The sequence below is a fragment of the Westerdykella ornata genome, assembly GCF_010094085.1.
Source record: "Westerdykella ornata strain CBS 379.55 unplaced genomic scaffold EI97scaffold_3, whole genome shotgun sequence".
Classification (NCBI taxonomy): domain Eukaryota; kingdom Fungi; phylum Ascomycota; class Dothideomycetes; order Pleosporales; family Sporormiaceae; genus Westerdykella; species Westerdykella ornata.
The window spans coordinates 1,736,290-1,756,757 of NW_022986853.1; the positions used below are offsets into that span (position 1 = coordinate 1,736,290).

A 20,468-nucleotide genomic window follows, 5' to 3' on the forward strand; every position below is an offset into this window, starting at 1 on the left:
ACATTTCAACGTTGATCCTGGTCCAAGCTTTTGGGGCCAGGAGCACCGCCGCCGCAAGGGCACGTTGGACACGACAAATTGAGACCACCCTGTGGTCGGTTCCACCCACCAGCAAGCATCTCAATGGACTCGACACCTTTTTTCCTCCACCAGCTGCTTCTTGCGGTTGCTTGTGCCAACCGCCGCTTACACACAGATACCTTACCGTACCTGACGAGCTGACGCTGAAACGCAGCGTGGACTGGCCAACACTACTGTACCACCCACTACCCCCATGGACGATACACATAGCAACATGGAGGACAATATGCCCATACTTTACATTGGCCACCACGAGACCAAGCGGGCCATGCCTGTATCTGAGGAGCTGGTTCAGCATGCACAGGATTTGGGCGTATGCACATGAATACGTCCGGCGTTGCAAGTCACTGCTGACTCCAGTCTAGTACGACATGCTCACTTCTCCCATCACGAACGCCCACTTTCACTCTCGCGTCCTCAGTCTTCTCAACTCGTATAATCAGGCCATAACTGAAGCTGCCCTCCCGTCGGATGCCCAACCGTTACCCCTCATACCCGCGCTGCAAAGCGCAGATACTGACCTTGGGCCCAGTGACAGCATTTCTCAGCTCATTACATTCACGAGTTCCTGGATAGATTTGTCTTCGCCTGATCCCGTGATTGCCTATCTTTCCCGCCAGGTCTTGAATCTGGAGATTGCCTATGCTGCGTTCTGTGGAGCCATCACCGTCGTCGTGCCAGGACCTCGCCTTTCTCATGGCGCAAACGGTCTCGCGCAGTATGCACGCGCAATAAAGGAAGCCCTTGCAACTGGGTCATACATACAGTTGCATATCTTGATGCCGATGGATGGGTCCGATTTGGAGGAAGCGCTAGATGACCTTGGTGACTTAGCGAGCTTTACGCGTGCGGAGTACCAAAATCAAAGAAATGTTGGAAAGGGGCGAGCTGGCCTATTCAGCTCCTGGGACGCTTGGAATACGATCCGTTCCATTTGCAAATATCATGCCAGGCTCTCAATCGGTAAGTATAAGGCGTAGAAAATTCATTTTTGTCGGCGCCCAGGGCAAGTCCCTGCACCACCACTGCTATGGTACTGACCTTGTCCAGCCCTCGAACTTCCTCGCCGTCTTCCTTCGTTGGCTCTCCAATCCCGCTGGTACTCCGAGCCAATTCGGCTGCTGATTCTACCCGCATCGTCATTTCTTATCAATGCTCGTGGCTCCTCCGTGCTGTCCAAGGCTCACCAGGCCTTCATATTCCGGGCGATGCGTTTGCAAAAGGCGCCCTGGCTTCTTCTTGCAGATATTGGACCGCTACCAGGAGTCGATGATCCGGACTTGATCATGTCTTACGCGACTGGACACCTTTCCCCAGAAGCTGCCGCTGATGCTCCCACACCCCGCTCATCCATGTCACCATCCCCTACACCGGCAGAGGCCGCGCTGATGGGAAAGAACGCCAGGAAGAAGAGTAACAACAATGACCCTACTCCTCATCTCAGCTATCTCCGTTACTTACAGCGTAACCAGCCACCAAAGACTGTTATTGAGAGATTCGGTGGTGGCTTTCAGGACTACCTACAGAGCCCTCTACAACCACTCTCTGACAACCTCGAGTCGATTACTTATGAAGTATTTGAAAAGGATCCCATCAAATATGAATGGTATGAGCGCGCCATTGCTCAGGCGCTGCGAGATTGGCAGGCACAAGGGAAACCGACAAGCTCAGACGACGGCGCGGTAGTAGTAGCTGTAGTGGGCGCCGGCCGCGGCCCACTCGTTACTCGTGCACTGAATGCAAGCAAAAGCTCGGGGGTCCCCGTTCGCGCCTATGCAGTTGAGAAGAACCCAAATGCGTATGTCCTTCTGCAGCGTCACAATGAGCAGGACTGGCAGCGCAAGGTTACAGTAGTCAAGACTGACATGCGTGCCTGGAAGGGACCTTCCCTGGCCGATGGGAGCTTTGGCAAGGTGGACATATTGGTTAGCGAACTGCTGGGCAGCTTCGCTGATAATGAGCTTTCGCCTGAATGTCTGGATGGTGTCCAACACGTGTTGAACCCAGACTGCGGGATATCGATACCGGCCAGCTATACGGCGCATTTCACGCCAATTGCAACGCCTCGGCTCTGGGCAGATATCTCTCATCGGAGCACAACGGTCGATGCAGGTGCTTTCGAGATACCCTGGGTGGTTATGCTACAGCAGATGGATTTCCTCTCCATCGATTCGCATCAACCGGCGCTGTATCAATCCCAGCTGTCAAGCGGGGGAAAACCCAACCAGCTCAATCTGGATCCTCCGCTCAGGCCATACATACAGACTGCTTGGAAGTTTACCCACCCGAGTCCACCAACGATTCTCGCTCAGTCGTCCTTGAGACGAGGGGGATCTGCGATCGGCGGCGGCGGAGGATTCACCGGCGGTGATGGGGCCAACGAGCACAATGCTCGATCGTGTAGCCTTACCTTCCCTATCCAGGAGCAAGGTGTCTGCCATGGGTTGGCCGGATACTTTGAGACGGTGCTGTACAGTGGGAGTGAAGGCAGCGTCGAGCTTAGCACTAATCCGGTAACCATGGAGCAGAAGTCCAAGGACATGATCTCCTGGTTTCCAATCTTCTTCCCTCTCAAGGTGGGTGTGCGTTATATCGAATACATCTGACAAGCTGGCTGATGACTGAGCAGACACCGATGCAAGTCCCTGCCAATTCCGAGATGCAAATAAGCATGTGGCGACAGACGGACGACCGCAAAGTGTGGTACGAATGGCTCGTAGAGAGCTTCATCTTCGTCAATGGCGAACGCATCCGGCTGGCAGTTTCGGATTTGCATTCGAGCAAGTCAAGCGGCTGCCTCATGTGAGAGAGCTGTGCCCACTGTTTCTGGGTGTTGTAATCGTCGGCTGTACGCAGGGGGATTGCTTTTGAAGAAGTTCGACGATAGCCCTACAGGAGGCTACTGCTTTGGTTGTTGGAAACACATATACGCCGTTATGATACCCTATTTTCAGGACAATTTGACTTGTTTCGCCATAGCGGGTTATAGATTTGTCACTGTGAAGATGGACGACCCAGTTCAGCGTCTCTATACGGGGCTACTTTACGTGTACCTATTTTAAGAGCGACGTATTTTGCAGTCTTGCAAAGTCGAGCTTCAGCACAGATCACTAGAGCGTCCGAGCACCCCCGAAACTCCGCAACCCACTCCGACTTCAAAGACAACCCACCACCACGCATCCAACCATCCCATTTAATCGAACATTCGCTTCCACTTCCCTGCCATGCCACCGCCCTTCTGGGCCATCGGATGCCTGTACGGCGCATCCGGCGTCCTCCTCGGCGCCTTTGGCGCCCACGGCCTCAAGCGCCGCATCGCCGACCCGCAGAAACTCGCAAACTGGAACACGGCGGCGCAGTACCAGGTAACTCAATCCCAACCTACCATCCTCCCCCCACCCCGCTCATAAACACTTCTTCTCCTAACATATCTATGCAACTACTGTAGCTCCTGCACTCGGTAGCACTCACCTTCGCCTCGGCCGTCGCGCCGCACAACACTCTCGCCATGGGATTGTTTACGGCCGGCATGACGCTGTTTAGTGGGAGTTTGTACTTGCTTGTGCTGGATCCGCAGAGGTGGAGGTTTTTGGGGCCCGTTACGCCGTTGGGGGGGCTGTGTCTTGTGGGGGGTTGGGTTGTTTTGGGGATGAGGGGGAGGGTGGTTGTGCCTAGGTTTGGTCAGTGAGGGGGGCAGGGGGTTGAGGGTAGGGGGTTCTTGAGGGTGGAGGGTGGGATGGGGGTGATGGAGGTGATGGGAGGGGTATGTTATGGTACTTTGTAGAGGGAAGAGAGAGGGATGCTCGCGGATGGGATGAGTGAGTTGAGTGTAGGTTAGCGTGTAAGTATAGAGCCCCAGTTTGGTGGGAGTGACGGCGTCCCGTCGGGGTATGAATCGACTCTCCACACCTCACAATGACATTGAAGGTCATTTGTACTTCTTGCATGTCGCCTCTTCACTTCCCTTCTCACCTCGTGGACAGATCGAAAAACGAAGGGATGTCGTTGAAATAAAACTAGTGGCCGAAGTGGAGCACCCGTTTCTCACGTCATCATCCGTACTTAAACCCAACTTTCAAATTGAGGATACATTATTCGATGGTAAAGGGGTATCTATCTCACGATCATGCTCCAAGGAGTGTGTCAAGGTTACTCGAGTGAGCGTACCGAGGACACAGTCTCCGACAAGCCGAGCACCCACTCCCCGCTCCCTCCACCTACTTGACCAACCTCACACTCTGCGGGTTATGAAACACATCCTTCGGATCCACCGCCGCCTTGATCCGCTGCAACCGCGGCAGATTCCCCCTCCAGTACGCCGACGCGCCCGCCTGCCCCAGCGCCGGATCGACATAGCCCGCATACGCGCCAAACTCATGCCCCGGCAGCGCATCCGTCACAATCTGATTGAACCCCGTGAGGAAATCCCTGATCTTGTCATTGACCCTGCCGAAGAGATTGACGGCGTACGCTTGGTGGTAGAACAATGCGTCTCGATGGCCGTAGGCGGTCGCGTCGGGGGGGACGTCGTTGGTGGCGCCGCCCTCGAGGTCCCAGATGACGAACCAGACGGGCGTGCCCTTGTCGGTGCCGTCGATGTAGTCGAAGAGCTTGTCGACGGCGGCGTCGGGGATCAAATCGTCCTTTGTGTAGGCCAGCGATTTGGCGTAGAAGTTGGACGGGATACCGCCTGTGATCTCGAGCGCCACGTCCTCGGCCCAGTGGCTCACGACGCCCAGCCAGTCCTTCAGAACGATGACCGATTCATCGTTGTGCGGCAGCCGAGCCGTGATGTTAAGCGCCTCGAACTCCTTCTGCGGCCCGAAATACGTCCCCGTGATGATGACGCCCAGCTCGGAGAGCACGAACTGGCTCGCGAATTTCCGCGACAGGGTCGGGTCCGCGATGAGGGCCTGCCACTTCTTAAAGGCCGCGGCTTTCCGCCTCGCATCGGCCCCGACCTGGATGCTGTACGAGTAGAGGACCGACTCCGCTGGTTCCGCCTGCGTGCGCACCGTGAACTCGGTGATGATGCCGAAACTCGCGCCCGCACCCTTCAGCGCGAAGAAGACGTCTGGATTGTCCGTCTGCGAGGCGCGCACAATGGTCGAGTTGGCGAGCACGACTTGCACCTCTTCGACGTGGTCCAAAGCACTCCCCCACATCCGGCTCGTGGGTCCCAGGCCGCCAATCGTTGCGTGCCCGCCGATTCCGACCTGCGGGCAGGTTCCGTGGGCCATGGCGCGGTTGCCGTTGTCGTGCAGGCGTTTGGTGACGTCGCCGAGGAGTGTGCCGCCGCCGATGGTGGCTTTCCACGTGGACTTGTCGATTGAGAATTGCTGGAAGTTCTTCAGGTCGACCACGATGGCGCCGTCTGTGCCGCCGATGCCTGGGATCATGTTAAAAATCTGGACGGAATATATTTTTTCAGGGACAGGTATGGGGCATACCATAGTTTGCGTACGAGTGGCCGCCGGATCGCGGCTGGACCTTGAGGCTGAAATCATTCGCACACTTGACAATGGCAGCGACCTGCTCCGCCGTTTGCGGGTAGGTGACTGCGGCGGGTGTAATGGGGATGTCGAGATTGTAGGGCTTGACGTGGGCGAGCTGATAGAGAGGGGTGTCTTTGTGGGCGAGCAAGGCCTGGTTACCACCGAGGGCGTTGGTGAGGCATTGCTGGACGGCAGTGCTTGGAGTATTTCCCATCACAGGACTCTAGGGGAGGAAAACGAGCGTAGGATGGAAGGTGCAATGGGATAGAGGAGGGGGAAAGGAAAACGGCGACGGTTGCGCAGCGAGGAGAGACCGTATTTGAAGTACGTTACAGACCTTGGTGAATCGCATCCTCGGACCGCATCGCGCTTGCCCACGCGCCCAGGGGTATTGCAGGCAGCTGCCAATTGGGGTAATTGGAGACACCCGTGGATATTCCGCCTGCTCCGGTGCCCATCTCGCACGGGGTGCAGCCAGCAGCAAGGGGAAAGGGGAAAGGAGAGGATGCTGGAGACTGTGGGGGGTCGGAAGGAAGCGAAGAAGCGAGGTCGTGGACGTTGGGCAGGGCGTGCATCGCTGTGAGTGGTCGGCCTTTCACGGACATGATATTAACCAGAACCCTGCAGCGCCGCCAGGGGCATCCAGTGCTGGGGTAGACAGCTGCTATGGAATACGCTCTGCGATCGGATTCGCTGCATGTTTTCGAATGGAGTTGTATGAATCCTTTCGTGGTGGCGGTTTACAGAATTGGTCGAGCCGGTAAAATGAGGGAACAAGTCTTTGCACCGACATGTGTGGGCATCGGTGCTTTATGTGTAACAAAAATGCGTGTGGATGCTCCATTGGAATCCGAGTTTCTTATCCCCTTAGCCAAATGCATCAAAGGTCGATGATTCTGGCATGTCGAATCTCCAAATCACTCACAACCTCTCGAATTCGCCCATACTCCATGGACCCCTCTATCCTCGCGAACCCAGTGTGCTGTTCCACGTCAACCCAAGGACACAAGAGAACGAACTCCTCCTTGCCATCCTGTGGATCGGCCCGCCATCCCCCTCCAATGCGCCCTTCAGTGACATATTCTTGCAGGTGATGCTTTTCCTCTTCAAAGACCCTTGCAAAAAAACTCTTTTCTCCGTCCTTCACAAAATGCCGTTCAATACTCAGGACATTCGTTGACGTGGGCGTTCCCGGCTTCGGTAACGGAAGCTCTGCATGCGGTGCATGGATATGGATGAGCCACTCCACGGTCAACTCGTCCTTCAAACTCTCAAGCAACGCCTGATTTGATGCCGATGGAATGAACTCGTCCATGTGCTGGGTCAGCGAGTCCCATTCTCCGATCACGTAGACGAGGGTCGGATCCTCGACTTGTTGGGCGAAGTAGAAGCGGCGTTTTGTGAAATTCTCCATGACAGTTTTGGCGTTGGCAAGTTTGGACTGGAGGGCTGCGTCTCCTACAGTCGTTGGAGGAAGAAGGCGGAGGAGAGCGAGTTCGGTGACAACCATTTTGGGAGGTAATTGGACTATTGGCTGGTGCGACTGCAAATAGTGGCAACAATGTACCCGGTCGATTTTATATATCTGTTATTGAGGGAGCCTCCCTAGGCAACTCCAGCTTGCGTAAACAGGTCCTACCTAGGGAGCATTAGTAAGCGTTTCACGTGAGTCTGCGTATTGACTGGAGCACGCTCGATCAGACAAGATCTGTCGGTTGTACCAAGATCAGAATCCTCTTCGCGACTGTGGAGGGCGGCAGAGAGCTTCAGGTGCAACTGGAATTACCAGGCTTCACACTGGTGTCATTCGCCTTTCCCCTGGCGCTGTGGAATGGTTCCGGCGGTGCGAGGCGCATGCGAGGAACTAATGAGGAGCTCAAGTCCAAGCACTTTCGAGACATCTGAACGCATGCTTCGAAGCGACCTCTGCTATTGTAGGTCTTGATCGCTTGAGGTGCTTTTGTCTCTCGGGAGGATTGCATGGTAGCTGCTCAGCATTTCTTGTAGAGGTCACAGTAGCATTGAGCTGTTTCAGGGCAGCTAAGCTTTGCGTTAGCCGGCTCTTCTGCCATCCGGAAGTCGAAAGACCTACTATATCGGGCTCTGTCCGAATATGACATGCCACAGCTTCTCAAACACCTTGCCAGATGTTTCATCATCCAACGGCGTTCGAATCAACCAGTCGAGGTAGTGTTGGTACTCAGACAAAGGCCGCTTCCTCACTTGTTGTCTTGAAACAGCAAATTCTCCAGGCAAGGGGCCTGCAACCTTCTTGGGGACCTTGGGTGTCCTGAACAGCATTCGCCAGGCCTCCGACATGACATTATCGGGAAGTCCAACATCTTCCCACGGTCTCACGAACGGCTGGTCTTCGCGTGAACACTCCACGCTGCTTTCAGCGCACCGGAGACTTGCGTAGCCATTCCGCTGAACAAAATCGATGTTGAACGTGCGGAGCAGTTCCACCGCGTCGTACCCAGCACCCTCATGGTGGCCCTTTGTCACGAATCGGGCTCGGTGGGATTTGACGAAGACGATAGTCGCAGGTAGTGTCTCATAATTCTCGATTATATAGGTAAGGTAGGCCATGGCCTCGCGTCCTTTGTTCATAATGGTGTGCATATTCGCACTGCTCGGATTGTCAATCACATAGACGGCATGTTGCCAGTCTGGAAGCTTATCAAAGACCCATCTGGTGTCTTCTTTGTCGAGTCTTCCCACTACAACCACACGGTCGTATGTCGGGGTAATCCTGGATGGGTCTGGATGAGGTATCCGTGGGACCGGACTGGTCGTGGCTAGTGCCTGATAGCGCAAGGTACTGATACCTGACGGAGGTATACTGAGCGTGCTGCTCGTCGACTTTGCGGCCTCGGCCTCGGCCTCGGCCTCCTTCTTCGCTGACGCCAGTTCATCCAAAACCACCTGTTTCCAGTTCTGAGAATTGCCCGATGGCTCTTCTAGAGCGTCTCCTGGCTCTTCCTTTGCCTCGTATGCGCCTCCACCTGCCTTTACGTTGCCTGGTGAATCGTCCAGATCGCTCCAACTCTGGTGGAAGAAGAAGACGGCGACGATGAGGATGAGTGCAATTGCGACCAGTTGGCACTGCTGCGTAGTGCGCATCATGGTAGTGTGCGGGAATCAGCGGAGCGACGGGGGAGGATGGGCAGCGGTTGGCAACGGCGGCGGAGAAGGAGGAGTGGCCGTCGATACGTCAGTTGCTCGCTGGGATCTTGCGCGGTCATGCTGCGGTGACTGTCCGAGCTGGTACTGTTGTACGCAATGTATTCTGCTCGTCTGAACGCAGAGGTGAGAGTGCAGGGGAAGAGTGTGAAGAGCATCCAGCCTGGTGTCGGGATGTCCGGGCGCTGCCCAGGGGTTCTGTTTGGTGTGGCTGTGGTGGCACAGCACTTACATAGTAGTCCTATAATTGGGCCCACTCTCCCAATCCATCGTCGCGACCATCTCCGCTTACTGAACCGTTGCAACATTGCCGTCAGTCGAAGGAAAACGGTCGATGGCCTTTGAAAACTGCCTTTTTCCCGCTTGCTGATAATGATTCAGAGGCCTAGACTCGCCCCCATGACACCAGGAGTTCACTATGTCTGGCGAGCAGGGACGAGACTCCTGGGTGTCTACTTTGGGGCACCTATGCGGTTCTCACTACATGGTTACGCCTGGCAATTAGTAGTTTTACTTCAAGTACTCCCGGCTGGATATGTTACAGGCCGGAAGAATCATTCCATAACGCAGCCAAACCGAACACCCAGTTCCGATTTGGCGTTAAAATGCTCAGGTTACCTCCTTTCCAGCCCTTCGGGCGTTCTTTGATCTGTCCAGTCTCCATATCAGAAAGAAGGCATCCTCAAGCATTTGTTGCCATACGATTCAGTGTTGTATAGACGATGGACTCCTCACTTGTTGGCGACCCTGTCCGCTCAGTTAGTAACAAGATATCCATGGATATGCCCCAGTCCGAAACATACCGATCGCCTGTCTTCGCATCGAAAGCTCCTTGCTCCCGCACCGGATGTCTCGCCCGCTCTTGGACCCGTTATGGTAAACATGATCTGAATGCACTGGTGATCCCTAAACCTATCAGCGAGAACAGAGCGCAAAACTTTTGCTCCGGGCAAAGTAATAAGCTCACACGTAGAAGTCACAAACGCAGTCTGCCCGAAGCTCGTAGCTCACAGCAGGCGATCTGAATGAGTGGCAAGCTCTCGTATCGTTACGGAGAAGCTCGCCCATCCGAAAGCGGTTTTGAATGGTACCGCAGTTCCCGTGCATCTCCGTCGCTGGCTTGCTGTCCGGATACACGTCCGCGATGGTGAGTGGAAAGGCAAGCAGTAAGAATTTGAAGCGATTCATGTGTTAAGAAGACTTGAAAAAAGAAAGACTTGGTAATCAGTTGGGGTCTCTTGGGTAAGAAGACCGGACGTGGGACTTGATGGAGATAGCAGGCGGGTACGTAGTGAGAGTCCGTAGGAGTGTGCCCATGTGTTCCAACTTCACCGCCGACGTTGCCAGAAACGCTCACTTCACCTCACAGCATTGCTCTTCCCTCGATATTAGCTTCCAGACGGCGAACAACTGCGGCCCTCATAAGTAACCGACCACGTCGTTGGGTTCGAAGAGTCACGCCGAAGCCAGTTCACGATTTTGATAGCAGGACGATGTTCACAGAACTCCATTGTCAACAGCCAACATAGAAGGAATGAGGTATCCGACCTCCCACATCTCGCCGTTCCATCCGTTCCCTCAGTGAAAGACCATCAGTCAGTCCCCCCGCCAAAGCCCGTTCGTTACCGACCGCTCCCAGATGCATTCCTCAAGATTCACCGACCTTCGGCAAGTGATGCGCCTCAGTTGCCGTCATGGATAGAGGGAAGCTTTGTGCACTTGAATCCTTTGATGAAGGAATCTGTACCCGAGGTAACATTGGCACTGTCCGTTTTGACCGTCTTGTAGGTATCAGAACAGTCATCTTTCCTTTCTGGTTGTCAGTGTGCTGCCTAAGCGAATAACAGGACACTGCCTGCGGTATCTACGTTGACGTACTTGTGGAATGTGCATAGACAGTGAGAATCAATGTAGTAGACCCATGACTCGTAATCTTTGTACTTCCAGTGGTGGCAGTTCCCGTCCGTCGTCAAGTTTGCTGCGTCCGGGTAGGTTCCCCAGACTCGGTCGCGTAAGAGCATGCGTCCGCAGGAGGTCGGAGGCTCTCCGGTGGGCAAGGCGGCGATAATGAAGGCAAAGATAAGTGGGAAGACGCAAGTGAGCTTCATCGTGCTGATGTTTCGGCGTTTAAGTATTTGCAAGTTCAGGTTTCTGAAGTGCTGCGTCAGCAATGTTGGTGTTGTAACGTGCAAGTTGGAAGGAGCAAGTTGGTGAAGTCGAGTGGGCACACTTCAACACTTAAGTATATCATGTTAGACTATTCCAAGCTCTCCGACTCTTATCGCTGTCAACGCCGTTAGATTCTTCCAGTTCAGGCACCCAATCAACCAAGGGCGCCCGGATACTCAGCGGTGAAGCGTCGCATATGTATCCTACCTCGAGCACATGTCTGAACCCTAATCAAATCGATGATACGGCGAGGTCGTCGTGCAAAGAATTCTTATCAACGTCTAGCTCCATAGTTTAGTTCCAATGAAAGTTCTCAGAAGTCGACTTCTCCGCAAGCTGCCCAGGTTACACCATGTACCAATCCAAATCGCTGAGAGCGCGAACCCGGGATGGAGAACGTTTGGCACTAAACTCCCCACTGCAAACGTTGAAGGGCGTGGCCACAGCGCTTGGTTAATCGTTTCCCTTGTTATCTGCTTCTTTAATCCACTTGGGCGTTTTCACGACAGCACTGCCCAAGTGACTTCCCTCGAAATCTACCCGTGTACGATTGGCCATTTAACTGTTTGAGGCTCATTTACCGATACAGCGAACCTAATCCCAAGTGCCCGAGTCTTTTCAGCTCCAAAAGACACTGTGCGAATATCAGGCCACTTTGACAATCGGTTCTTCGGCACCGTCCTCCTTCATCCAGTGGATGGTTAGTGGCCGTCACAGTCCACAGAATGTAGACTGGGATATGAGGAGTTCTCTTCGTTCGAGAAGTGACACTCACAGGTGTCTTGCATATCAGCCACCAGGGACGGATGACGGGTTGTCGTGCAGCGCGACGAGACCCACTTGGGATCTGAAGGATGTCCTCGCTGTATTTCTGGTTGAGGTATGATCCCGCCTCATCTTCCAGGGGCAGAATCACTCCAGATGGCCTTGGGGCTGCAAAAGTGGCGGTGTGAGGGGGAAGTGCTTGCAGGTAAGCTTTGTGATCCAGAGTAATACTGTTTTTTACTTGTGACAGCAAAACTGTGATATGTATCCGCAGTTCATAGCGGCATAGAAGACTCTGAGTGGAGGTTTCTTCACAGTTGTCTCGTCGCCTCCGTAGCTGACGAGTCTGTGAAAGTTTCTCTTTCGTTTGCTGTTCCCAGTCCACTTATGTAGCGATCATGTTTGCGGAGCAGATGATGGAACCTCGCGGCAGATACATGGCTTTTCTTCACCTGCCTGGGAGATAGAGCAGGCTATCCATTAGCTTGACCTATTATCCCTCGATTAAAATCCAATCTGTATGGTGAGCGAGTGCTCTGATATTGTGATAAGGGCACATCAGCCAACGAAGCCAAAACAGGTAGCACTATGGTCGAAACGTATTGCGGGATCTTCCACAGCTAGTATTTGCAGGACTTTGCTATTGGACCTGGAAAAAGTGTCGTTTGATCGTCTACTGATTCAGGCACTGGTTTTTCTTGACTAGCATCCGTTGTGTCGGCGAAGGGCAGTATCCCAGAATGATGGAATCTGCCAAATGGATTGGATATTTATGATAAGATCTGCCTTGGAGATAAACAAAGCTGACCCTTCATTGAGATTTGGCCTAAGGTTATCGAGCATGCAAACGTACCACTGGACCCATCCTGATAACTTGCGCTGAAATTGCCCGTTTTCCCAACCAACCCCATAGGCCAGTTCCTAAAACAGCCGGGAGTGCAACCTGAGGACATGGCGTTTGGGGTTGTTCGAAGCTCGTGTTCGTGCCAGAACTGTGATACAAGAATCCCAAAAAGTGGATGGATTTGTCAGTCTCTCGTTGCCATAATGTGTGTACCTCCTTGAGATTGGACCTTGGACGAGAGAGGGAGTAGATTTGCTGAAAAGGGCCGATATTGAGTCCCGATTGGGACTAGCGCCACGTGAGAGCGTGTATCTTCCGCGAACGACCTTCTTTTCCAACGCGTCCACTCCACCATCACCACCATCACACCCGACGAGAGCTGAGACGAGAGTTGACTCTTGCAAAATGAACAAAGCACCCGTAGAGCAGGCGCTCATCAGCCTTATACCCACTCTCAATGGGCCTCTACCGGAGGAGCTTGTCCAATTGTCCATGTCTCTTCTCGCCCGCTCTCGCAACTTAGCCCACAGTCTTAAACCCGAGGAGGAGATTGCAAGGCCGTACGCTTGTACCCAGCTGGCCTGCGACAGGTAAATAGAGGCCCAATGTTCTTATGTGCACTATGCCTGTATCTAAGCAATCCAGGCTCAAAACGCGGCTCAATCTTCCCGCCCTCCAGCCGCGCCCTCCATGTCCGCCGCGCATCTACAAGAAGCTGTACAAATATCTCGAAAGCGCTATGCCAGAAGACGTAACACGTGGTCCGGCGACGCCACGAAAAACCGCTACACACGGTTCTGCATCAGCTCCAACTACGCCAAAGACACCATTGGATAACCGGCGGATTCCCCGACGCACAGCGAGAGATTCGTCGAGATTTCCTGAGCTACCCGATTGGGTGATGCCCACCATACGACTTCTGGTAAAGGAGTTCTCGTATCCCTTCGCCGCTCCTCATGTGATTGCGGGAGTCGAATCGATCTTCCCTTTACTCAACCGCATGGCAGCAGCGGACGAGTCTTCAAGAAGGCGCCCTACACAAGGGTTAACCGCTACCGTGATTGATGCCACGGCTTTGCCCCACTCCCGCATCCTTGCTTTGGTGGCCGTTGTTCTCTTCCTCGTCTTGTCGAAAATGCTGGACCAGGACATAACGCCTCAGCAATATCGTCAATGGCGAGATAATGCGATCGCGAGCCTCCTCCGTTGCAAGGCAGGAGAAAGTGTGACCAAAGAAGAGATTCTGGCCGATATAGAGAATCTAATGCCAATGGCGCAAGAGGAGGGATGGCTCGACATGGAGTGGTTCCTCAACATTGCTCCTCAGAGGGACAGCGAGGAGATGGATGGAGTGGAAACGACATATACCTCCGCTAGTCATTCTAAGAGCGGGAGTCGAAAATCTATCAGGGATGATTTTGGGAGCGAGTACATTGGCTTGGGTACCATGATGCAAGATGCAACAGACTATCTAGGCCAACGGCAGCGTGAAGACTTCAGACGCTGGAAGATGAACATTTTGGCCAAGATTGGAGAAGCTGAGGCATGACAATCCCCACTTCGTGGAATATAAGCACCTTCAATGGCACAAGAATACGTTCCATCACCACCTTGACCATGAGGTATCATCGATCAACCGTTTGCCCTTTCCCGTTTGACTTGTTCACACGTGGGGAGCCTTCCTGTCCTTACACCCGCTCCCATATTGACGCTTCCCAGGTTCACCACTCAATGCCTCCATCGGCAAAATTCATCTACTGCGGCTTTCCACGTCCCACTGAACATCCGGCTGCAGTTCCTCTGTAGGTGGAATTACCTACCCGGCACAAGCCAACTGGCTACGACTTAATAATGCGACAGGTAGAATTTTCTTTCTAAACATACTACTATACGTAGAGGCGCGCTACAAAGCTAGTTGCAGGACCTCCTATATTGCTGCGCCTGCTAGCTGTTTAAATTAGATGTGGAAAACAGCAGTACAGAGGAAGTGCAGGGGGGTGTTCAGTCGGATGTGAACAGAGGCTGTACACCCCAGCTGCAGTAATTCCACCACACAAAACCGTCCAATCTCCCACCTAACCCGGCACAATCTGCGAAACGTCTCTTAACTTTTTAAGAGCACATGGCTGGTTTATGAATAGACACCCAAATTGGGACAATGCAAATACCGATCGCGATGGGTAATGGTTGCATCCATACTACGCGAGCTTGGCTGTAAATGCTGTGGATAACTTCAAGGTCGATGGCCTTTTTAAGCTCCCCGTGGGCGCAAACCTCTGGGGCGGAGACTACGCTGGCCTTAGGACACGAAGAATGATGGCCAATCTCATGCTGCTGGTCGCTCTGGCAGCTCCCTCCCTTGCCGCCATTGTCAGTCGCCAGTCGAGTACAGTCACTGTCGACCTCTCCAAAACCTATCAGACGATGGACGGGTTTGGGACGTCTGAGACCTTTCAGCGAGCAAACCAGATGCGCGCCTTGTCACCCGAGCTGCAGCGTTACTCTCTTGACCTCCTCTTCAATCGCACCTCAGGCGCTGGCTTCACGATTCTCCGTAATGGGATTGGCTCCTCTCCAGACTCGTCATCGGACCACATGGTATCGATCCAGCCGAAGAATCCCGGAGGACCGAATGCTCCGCCGAAATACGTGTGGGACGGTAACGACAACTCCCAAGTCTGGCTGTCGACCGAAGCAGCAAAGACGTATGGCGTGAAGACGTTCTACGCAAATGCTTGGTCCGCACCGGGATACATGAAGACGAACGGCAACGATGCGAACGGCGGGTCCTTGTGCGGAGTGACTGGCGCCACATGTTCATCTGGTGATTGGAAGCAAGCGTACGCCAACTACTTGGTGCAATACGTAACTTACTACAAGGAGGCAGGTGTAGACATTACGCATCTTGGATTTCTCAACGAGCCGGACCTGGCTACTTCATATGCTTCAATGAGGGCGGATGGGCGGCAGGCAGCAGACTTCATCAAAGTCCTCCGTCCCACTCTAGACAAGGCGAACTATACTCAGGTCAAGATAACGTGTTGTGACGCTGGGGGTTGGAGCCAGCAGGCTGGTATGCTAGGCCAGCTAAGCAGTGTCAACAACCAGCTGGGCCAGATCACTGCACAGTACGTTCCCTCGTGCGTACGAATATCATGCATGACATACGCACGCATGGTTTCAACGTACATTTATGCCACTTGTCTGCTGACCCTTTCAACCAGTTCTTACATGTCCCAGCCTACCTCTCCACTAAACACCAAGCTTCCTGTATGGCAAACGGAATACGCCGACCTCCAGGGCCCTTGGACCGAGGCGTGGTATTCCAACAACGGCGCGGGCGAAGGTCTTCGCTGGGCCAACACCATATACGATGCCATAGTCCGGGCAAACGTTACAGGCTACCTCTATTGGATTGGCGTGCAAGGGGGGCCGACCAACAGCAAAATGATCCGCATCTCGGACGACAAGAAGTCTGTGATTCCCTCGAAACGTCTTTGGGCAATGGCGAACTGGTCCCGCTTCGTGCGGCCGGGAGCAGTCCGCGTTGGCACGTCTGGTGGGCCGTCTGGCGCCAAGGTCAGCGCTTTTCGCAATGTGGGTGGTACCGTGAGTGTCCAGGTCATTCAGGGAGGGGCGAGCGGTGGAGCTGTCAATGTGAAGGTTGGGAACGGGTTCAGCGCGAAGGGTGTAAAAGCGTGGATTACAGATAACACGAGAGACGTTGCTGAGCTGGCGAGTACGCTGGGAAGTGATGGTACGGCAAGTGCAAACGTACCTGGCCGGAGCATGGTCACCTTCGTGCTCGAACCAGCCGCCTGAGCAATGCGAGGTGATTTTGCCCTCGACGCGGATCGTCTCGCACGGGGTACTGGACCCAAGCAATTCAAGCATCAAGCATAGTACGCACATCAATACCAGTGCTTGAGTAGTTCGTTGATAATATATGCAATTACCGGGTATCATTATCGTGGGCAGTGGAGCACCGCTCTCTGCTCATTTATGCCTGTTTCTCGAATCCATATGTCGTCTTTCGATCCATGACCATAAGAAGCAATGTGCGTAGAATACGAAATCATCCATTCCATCGGCGCTCCGCGGCTTCCAAGCGCATACCAGACACCAGGCGGCGAGCCGATCCGTTCATATTCCTCCTCTGCTTCTCTTCCTCCGCGGCGTCCTCCGCCTCGTGTTGTTTCACGCGCTCGCGACGCTGGTTCTCCAGAGCTTCCGCGTCAGCTTGCATAGCGGCGAGTCTTTCCGCCTGCTTATCCGCATATGGTGACGGCGAACGCTTCCGATACCTCTCACGGCCGACCGGATGGTCTTCTCGGCGGTCATCCAGGCGGTCTTGTCGGCGGTCATCCCGCTGGTCGTCTCTTCTTTTGCGGGTTGGAGATCTTGACCGGTAACGGTGATCCCGGTACGTGCGATCTTCAGAGTCGTCCCGGCTGTATCGCCGCGGAGAGCGTGATCGATAGCGGTCTCTCGCGTATGAGCGGTGATTGTCCCTGTCATCTCTATGTCGTTCCCGCGATTTTGAACGATGAAGGCGGCGGTCGTCTCGATGCCTCCGAGGAGAACGTGAACGATATCGATCCTTAGAGTGGGAGCGCTCATGGTGGCCGTGTTTCTTGCGCTTGCGTTCCCTTTCTTTCTCCTTGGCTAGTTTCTCGGCCTGCTTCGCCAGTTTGACTTGCATTTCCAGCTTTTGCTTCTGGATCAGCATGAGCGGATCCTGCGCGATCTTGGACTGTATGTCACGCGTTGTACCCGCATTGCCCGGGCCCAGCGTATCGATGCTAGGTGCCGAGCTTTTACTCAGATTCTGCGACTCGTCGTTCTTCAGCAGCGCATCAATGCGCCGTTTTCCCAGAAGAAACCCCTCACGCTCCTCCGTGACCCCACCCGCTTCACCCGTAGGCCCTTCATACATCCACCCCACCTTCTTCTGCAGGATTTGAAGTTGTCCACCGCCACCGCCCGCGGCCTCTTGTAGTCGCTGCAACTCCTCAAGCTCCCGCTCCTTTTCGCGATCTTTCCGTAGCTGCTCTATTTTCTTCAGCTCCTCCCGCTTCGCCTGCTCTTCCTTGTGTTTTCGCTCCTGGTTCTGCCATCGCGCTGGATGCCAGCTCTTCTTGGTGTTGAGGTCGCCACCCATGGTCGCGAGGGCGCGCGGACGGATCTAGCGGACTTATCGACGGTCTTCTATACGTGGGTGGTAGCAGGAAAGATCGTGAGCGTAATGAACAGCGGACGGCGTGTGTTGTCAAGGGAAGATGGCGAGGGTAGAATCCGGGGAAGGTGGTGAATCTATTCCTGAAGGCTGGCGGGTACGCTAAATAGCACCAGCCACATGCCAAGGCCAAAGTCTAGGCAGCCCCACTTTAACTTTCGACCTCTCATTCCGCCGTTCTCGCCTCGCAGCGGCCAGAGTTTCCAAGGATCGCTTTTCGACATCTCGGTCAGACACTACATATCGAACCATGTCAACACGCAAGCGGAACGAATGGCTCGAGGCCGACGAGAGCGAGGAGGAAGATCGAGACTACGGATCCGAAGAGGAGGAAAGCAGAGCAAAACTTCTGCGGAGTTCCAAGAGGCAGAAAGTAGCCCATGATTCCGGGGACGAGGACGAAGCCGAAGCAGACTATGGACACGATGACGGTGACGTGGAGGAGAACTCGGAAACGCACAAGGCCAAGGCCAAGGATAAGGGGGAATTGGCCCGCCTCGAAGCTCTTGCTGCCTCGGTGCCCAGTACGAAATTGAAACTCGAGAAACCCCTCCCCGCGCCATCGGCTCCCAAAAAGGACAAATCGGGGATCATATATCTATCGCGGGTCCCTCCTTTCATGAAGCCGTCCGTTCTCCGTTCCCTGCTCACGCCGTATGGCGCTGTGGGACGCATATTTCTTACACCAGAGCCGTCCACGCAGCGAGCGCAGCGGCTGAAGTCGGGAGGGACGCGGCGTAAGCTGTTCTTGGATGGCTGGGTCGAGTTTCTGAAGAAGAAGGATGCCAAGTTCGTGGCGGAGAACCTGAATGCCCAAACCATGGGCGGGAAAAAGAGAGGGAGATGGCACGACGAAGTGTGGAACATCAAGTACTTGAGCGGTGTCAAATGGGCCGACTTGGTAGCGCAGATACAGGAGGAGAATGCGGATCGGCAGGCGCGCATGCGTGCGGAGATTGCGCAGTCGAAGCGTGAGAATCAACAGTTCTTGGCGGATGTGGAGAGGGGGAAGATTGCGAAGACCAAGGCGGAGCGGAAGAAACAAAGGGGTAAAGATGAAGTCGAAGAGGATACGATAGTTCAGCATGGGGATCAAGCAAGCTCAAATGCGCCGAAGAGAGAATTCAAGCAGAAAGAGGTCAAGATCAAGGCACTCAAGGAGCACGAAACCGGGGAAGGTGGTGAAAGACTACTGCACTCGATATTCTGAATAGCGGATACGCGCCTCTTTGTGCAATTAATACAATATTCTACAGCATCCTTCGACTCCGGCACTCCATTGTCCATTGTCCAAATTTCATGATCCGTAGCGCAGGCGCAGAAGTACCCAGACTCCATAGTCATTACTTATGCAAAGTCTTCAATAATCCAGATAGAAACATCGCACCTAGCGACCTCGTCCATTCGCCAGAGTGCTCATCCCAGGGGTATCATAATTCCTCCACGTTCCATTGCGCCTTCTCAGATCGCCGTGCCACGCTCAAAGCTCTCCCGAATCTCCGTTGTATACTTGTTATAAAACCGGGCCAGCTTCTCGTTGAACTGTTTGTTCTTTTGGTTGATGTAAGTCACGTCTCCGCCATCGTCTTCCTTCAATCCTCTTGCCGCCCTCGCCTTCAAGCGCGCTCTCTCCGACTTGTCCAGCTGTTCTACCAAGCGGTCGACCGCTTCTTTGCTTGGCTTGTGATCAAAGTTGTAGTTCTCTTCGACCGGAGTGTTGACGCGGCCATCCTTGTCCACAGTGAAAACATCGCCATCGTCCGTCTCCACGAGCTCAAGCAGGCCCGCTGCGACTTGCCTCTGCAGTTTCTCAGCGCGCTGTGCCGCATACGCCTCCAAGTCGACCTTCGACAGCTGCTTAATCTGTCGTTTATAGACTTTGTTGGCCTCTTGACGGTAGTCGCTGAAAGCATTGTTGTCCCTGTTCCTCGCCTTCTTCGCGAGCCGCTTGGCCCAATTCTCGTCCTCTTCGGCCGTGTAGTCCCAGTGGCGCTTCCGCTCAAAGTCGGGATCGTCGGCTTTGAGAAGTTTAAACTCTGCGCGCTCTTGCAGCCGCTTCGCCTTCTCCAGCTCCTCCGGCTTTCCCTCGTTGCGCTTCTTCTCCTCGATGACCTCCTTCTCGGTTGCCTTTTTGCCCGAGGTGCGCTGTTCTTGCAGGGCCTTGAAGCGCGCCATCCGGGCTGAGAGAGCGGCTTTGGGGTCTGGCGCGGGCGGCGCGGTGGCTTTTTCGGGTTCTGTCTGATCCGTCATGGTAGCGAGCAGTTAGTTTTATGGTGTTGAAGTGTGCTGTGCGGCAGAGACTGTGATGATGCTTCAACGTTTGAAGAGTGGGACCGGAGAACCGAGGATGACTTGGCGGCCAAGACCTCTACCAACTACAAATGGTGAATAACGTCCCCGCAACAACAACCATCAACACTGCCTTGTGCAAATACGGTACGTACCTCACCGTTAGCGCTCTTTTTGATTAATGTAACTGCTGGTTTTAGCACTACATTTCTTGGTATTATTTACCGTGACACCGCTGACTTTGGGCCGATCAGACAACTCATGGGTTCATCCGCAAGCTTACTCGCGTTGATGAATCGCACCAGTCCAGGGTGATGGGCGGGGGGCATGGGCGAACACAAGTCTCTACCACAGCAGGGTGTGATCAGAACGATGGGACCGGATTGGCAGTCCCGTTTGCTAGTAG

The 20,468-nt window shown here is 54.1% G+C and overlaps 11 protein-coding genes across 11 annotated transcripts; 5 read left to right on the forward strand and 6 right to left on the reverse strand.

Annotated features, from left to right (window-relative positions):
- Positions 1–71: 71 nt before the first annotated feature.
- On the forward strand, positions 72–3,056 carry EI97DRAFT_464985 (protein arginine N-methyltransferase HSL7). The gene is made up of 4 exons (XM_033801451.1): positions 72–394; positions 447–1,044; positions 1,132–2,657; positions 2,711–3,056. The coding sequence occupies exons 1-4, from the start codon at positions 275–277 to the stop codon at positions 2,885–2,887; spliced, it is 2,421 nt and encodes an 806-aa protein (XP_033657344.1). The 5' UTR covers positions 72–274; the 3' UTR covers positions 2,888–3,056.
- Positions 3,057–3,250: 194 nt separating this feature from the next.
- EI97DRAFT_499168 (DUF423-domain-containing protein) lies at positions 3,251–4,113 on the forward strand. Its single transcript, XM_033802594.1, has 3 exons — positions 3,251–3,446; positions 3,530–3,701; positions 3,849–4,113. The coding sequence occupies exons 1-3, from the start codon at positions 3,306–3,308 to the stop codon at positions 3,863–3,865; spliced, it is 330 nt and encodes a 109-aa protein (XP_033657345.1). The 5' UTR covers positions 3,251–3,305; the 3' UTR covers positions 3,866–4,113.
- Positions 4,114–4,298: 185 nt separating this feature from the next.
- On the reverse strand, positions 4,299–5,790 carry EI97DRAFT_370499 (FAD-binding domain-containing protein; the record flags this gene model as incomplete). Its single annotated transcript, XM_033795236.1, has 2 exons — positions 4,299–5,470; positions 5,532–5,790. The coding sequence occupies 2 exons, from the start codon at positions 5,788–5,790 to the stop codon at positions 4,299–4,301; spliced, it is 1,431 nt and encodes a 476-aa protein (XP_033657346.1).
- Positions 5,791–6,123: 333 nt separating this feature from the next.
- Positions 6,124–7,377, reverse strand: EI97DRAFT_187478 (uncharacterized protein). Its single transcript, XM_033793565.1, has one exon. The coding sequence runs from the start codon at positions 7,084–7,086 to the stop codon at positions 6,457–6,459; it is 630 nt and encodes a 209-aa protein (XP_033657347.1). The 5' UTR covers positions 7,087–7,377; the 3' UTR covers positions 6,124–6,456.
- A 190-nt stretch (positions 7,378–7,567) lies between these two features.
- On the reverse strand, positions 7,568–8,699 carry EI97DRAFT_371291 (uncharacterized protein; the record flags this gene model as incomplete). The annotated part of the gene is made up of 2 exons (XM_033795280.1): positions 7,568–7,616; positions 7,669–8,699. 2 exons carry the CDS (start codon positions 8,697–8,699, stop codon positions 7,568–7,570), a joined length of 1,080 nt encoding a protein of 359 aa, XP_033657348.1.
- Positions 8,700–10,295: 1,596 nt separating this feature from the next.
- EI97DRAFT_430822 (uncharacterized protein) lies at positions 10,296–10,891 on the reverse strand. The gene is made up of 2 exons (XM_033797782.1): positions 10,638–10,891; positions 10,296–10,568 (listed from the first exon to the last, which is right to left on the reverse strand). Exons 1-2 carry the CDS (start codon positions 10,865–10,867, stop codon positions 10,442–10,444), a joined length of 357 nt encoding a protein of 118 aa, XP_033657349.1. The 5' UTR covers positions 10,868–10,891; the 3' UTR covers positions 10,296–10,441.
- A 2,051-nt stretch (positions 10,892–12,942) lies between these two features.
- On the forward strand, positions 12,943–14,086 carry EI97DRAFT_448452 (uncharacterized protein; the record flags this gene model as incomplete). The annotated part of the gene is made up of 2 exons (XM_033800160.1): positions 12,943–13,127; positions 13,183–14,086. The coding sequence occupies 2 exons, from the start codon at positions 12,943–12,945 to the stop codon at positions 14,084–14,086; spliced, it is 1,089 nt and encodes a 362-aa protein (XP_033657350.1).
- Positions 14,087–14,468: 382 nt separating this feature from the next.
- EI97DRAFT_187689 (putative endo-exoxylanase) lies at positions 14,469–16,463 on the forward strand. The gene is made up of 2 exons (XM_033793567.1): positions 14,469–15,665; positions 15,762–16,463. The coding sequence occupies exons 1-2, from the start codon at positions 14,851–14,853 to the stop codon at positions 16,357–16,359; spliced, it is 1,413 nt and encodes a 470-aa protein (XP_033657351.1). The 5' UTR covers positions 14,469–14,850; the 3' UTR covers positions 16,360–16,463.
- A 3-nt stretch (positions 16,464–16,466) lies between these two features.
- EI97DRAFT_430825 (uncharacterized protein) lies at positions 16,467–17,837 on the reverse strand. Its single transcript, XM_033797783.1, has one exon. The coding sequence runs from the start codon at positions 17,696–17,698 to the stop codon at positions 16,613–16,615; it is 1,086 nt and encodes a 361-aa protein (XP_033657352.1). The 5' UTR covers positions 17,699–17,837; the 3' UTR covers positions 16,467–16,612.
- Positions 17,838–17,952: 115 nt separating this feature from the next.
- EI97DRAFT_430826 (uncharacterized protein) lies at positions 17,953–19,142 on the forward strand. Its single transcript, XM_033797784.1, has one exon. The coding sequence runs from the start codon at positions 18,024–18,026 to the stop codon at positions 18,981–18,983; it is 960 nt and encodes a 319-aa protein (XP_033657353.1). The 5' UTR covers positions 17,953–18,023; the 3' UTR covers positions 18,984–19,142.
- On the reverse strand, positions 18,983–20,431 carry EI97DRAFT_430827 (pre-mRNA splicing factor syf2). The gene is made up of 2 exons (XM_033797785.1): positions 20,218–20,431; positions 18,983–20,148 (listed from the first exon to the last, which is right to left on the reverse strand). The coding sequence occupies exon 2, from the start codon at positions 20,021–20,023 to the stop codon at positions 19,235–19,237; it is 789 nt and encodes a 262-aa protein (XP_033657354.1). The 5' UTR covers positions 20,024–20,148; positions 20,218–20,431; the 3' UTR covers positions 18,983–19,234.
- Positions 20,432–20,468: the final 37 nt, after the last annotated feature.

Excerpts from the sequence above, each read along its gene's own strand:
- EI97DRAFT_430827 (XM_033797785.1), bottom strand. The coding sequence starts at position 20,023 with ATGACGGATCAGACAGAACCCGAAAAAGCCACCGCGCCGCCCGCGCCA.
- EI97DRAFT_187689 (XM_033793567.1), top strand. The coding sequence starts at position 14,851 with ATGATGGCCAATCTCATGCTGCTGGTCGCTCTGGCAGCTCCCTCCCTT. Across the intron at positions 15,666-15,761 it reads CTGGGCCAGATCACTGCACA|TTCTTACATGTCCCAGCCTA; the intron begins GTACGTTCCCTC and ends CCTTTCAACCAG.
- EI97DRAFT_499168 (XM_033802594.1), top strand. The coding sequence starts at position 3,306 with ATGCCACCGCCCTTCTGGGCCATCGGATGCCTGTACGGCGCATCCGGC. Across the intron at positions 3,447-3,529 it reads ACACGGCGGCGCAGTACCAG|CTCCTGCACTCGGTAGCACT; the intron begins GTAACTCAATCC and ends CAACTACTGTAG.
- EI97DRAFT_464985 (XM_033801451.1), top strand. The coding sequence starts at position 275 with ATGGACGATACACATAGCAACATGGAGGACAATATGCCCATACTTTAC. Across the intron at positions 395-446 it reads AGCATGCACAGGATTTGGGC|TACGACATGCTCACTTCTCC; the intron begins GTATGCACATGA and ends ACTCCAGTCTAG. Across the intron at positions 1,045-1,131 it reads TCATGCCAGGCTCTCAATCG|CCCTCGAACTTCCTCGCCGT; the intron begins GTAAGTATAAGG and ends GACCTTGTCCAG.
- EI97DRAFT_187478 (XM_033793565.1), bottom strand. The coding sequence starts at position 7,086 with ATGGTTGTCACCGAACTCGCTCTCCTCCGCCTTCTTCCTCCAACGACT.
- EI97DRAFT_430825 (XM_033797783.1), bottom strand. The coding sequence starts at position 17,698 with ATGGGTGGCGACCTCAACACCAAGAAGAGCTGGCATCCAGCGCGATGG.
- EI97DRAFT_430822 (XM_033797782.1), bottom strand. The coding sequence starts at position 10,867 with ATGAAGCTCACTTGCGTCTTCCCACTTATCTTTGCCTTCATTATCGCC. Across the intron at positions 10,569-10,637 it reads TGTCTATGCACATTCCACAA|GAAAGATGACTGTTCTGATA; the intron begins GTACGTCAACGT and ends ACAACCAGAAAG.
- EI97DRAFT_430826 (XM_033797784.1), top strand. The coding sequence starts at position 18,024 with ATGTCAACACGCAAGCGGAACGAATGGCTCGAGGCCGACGAGAGCGAG.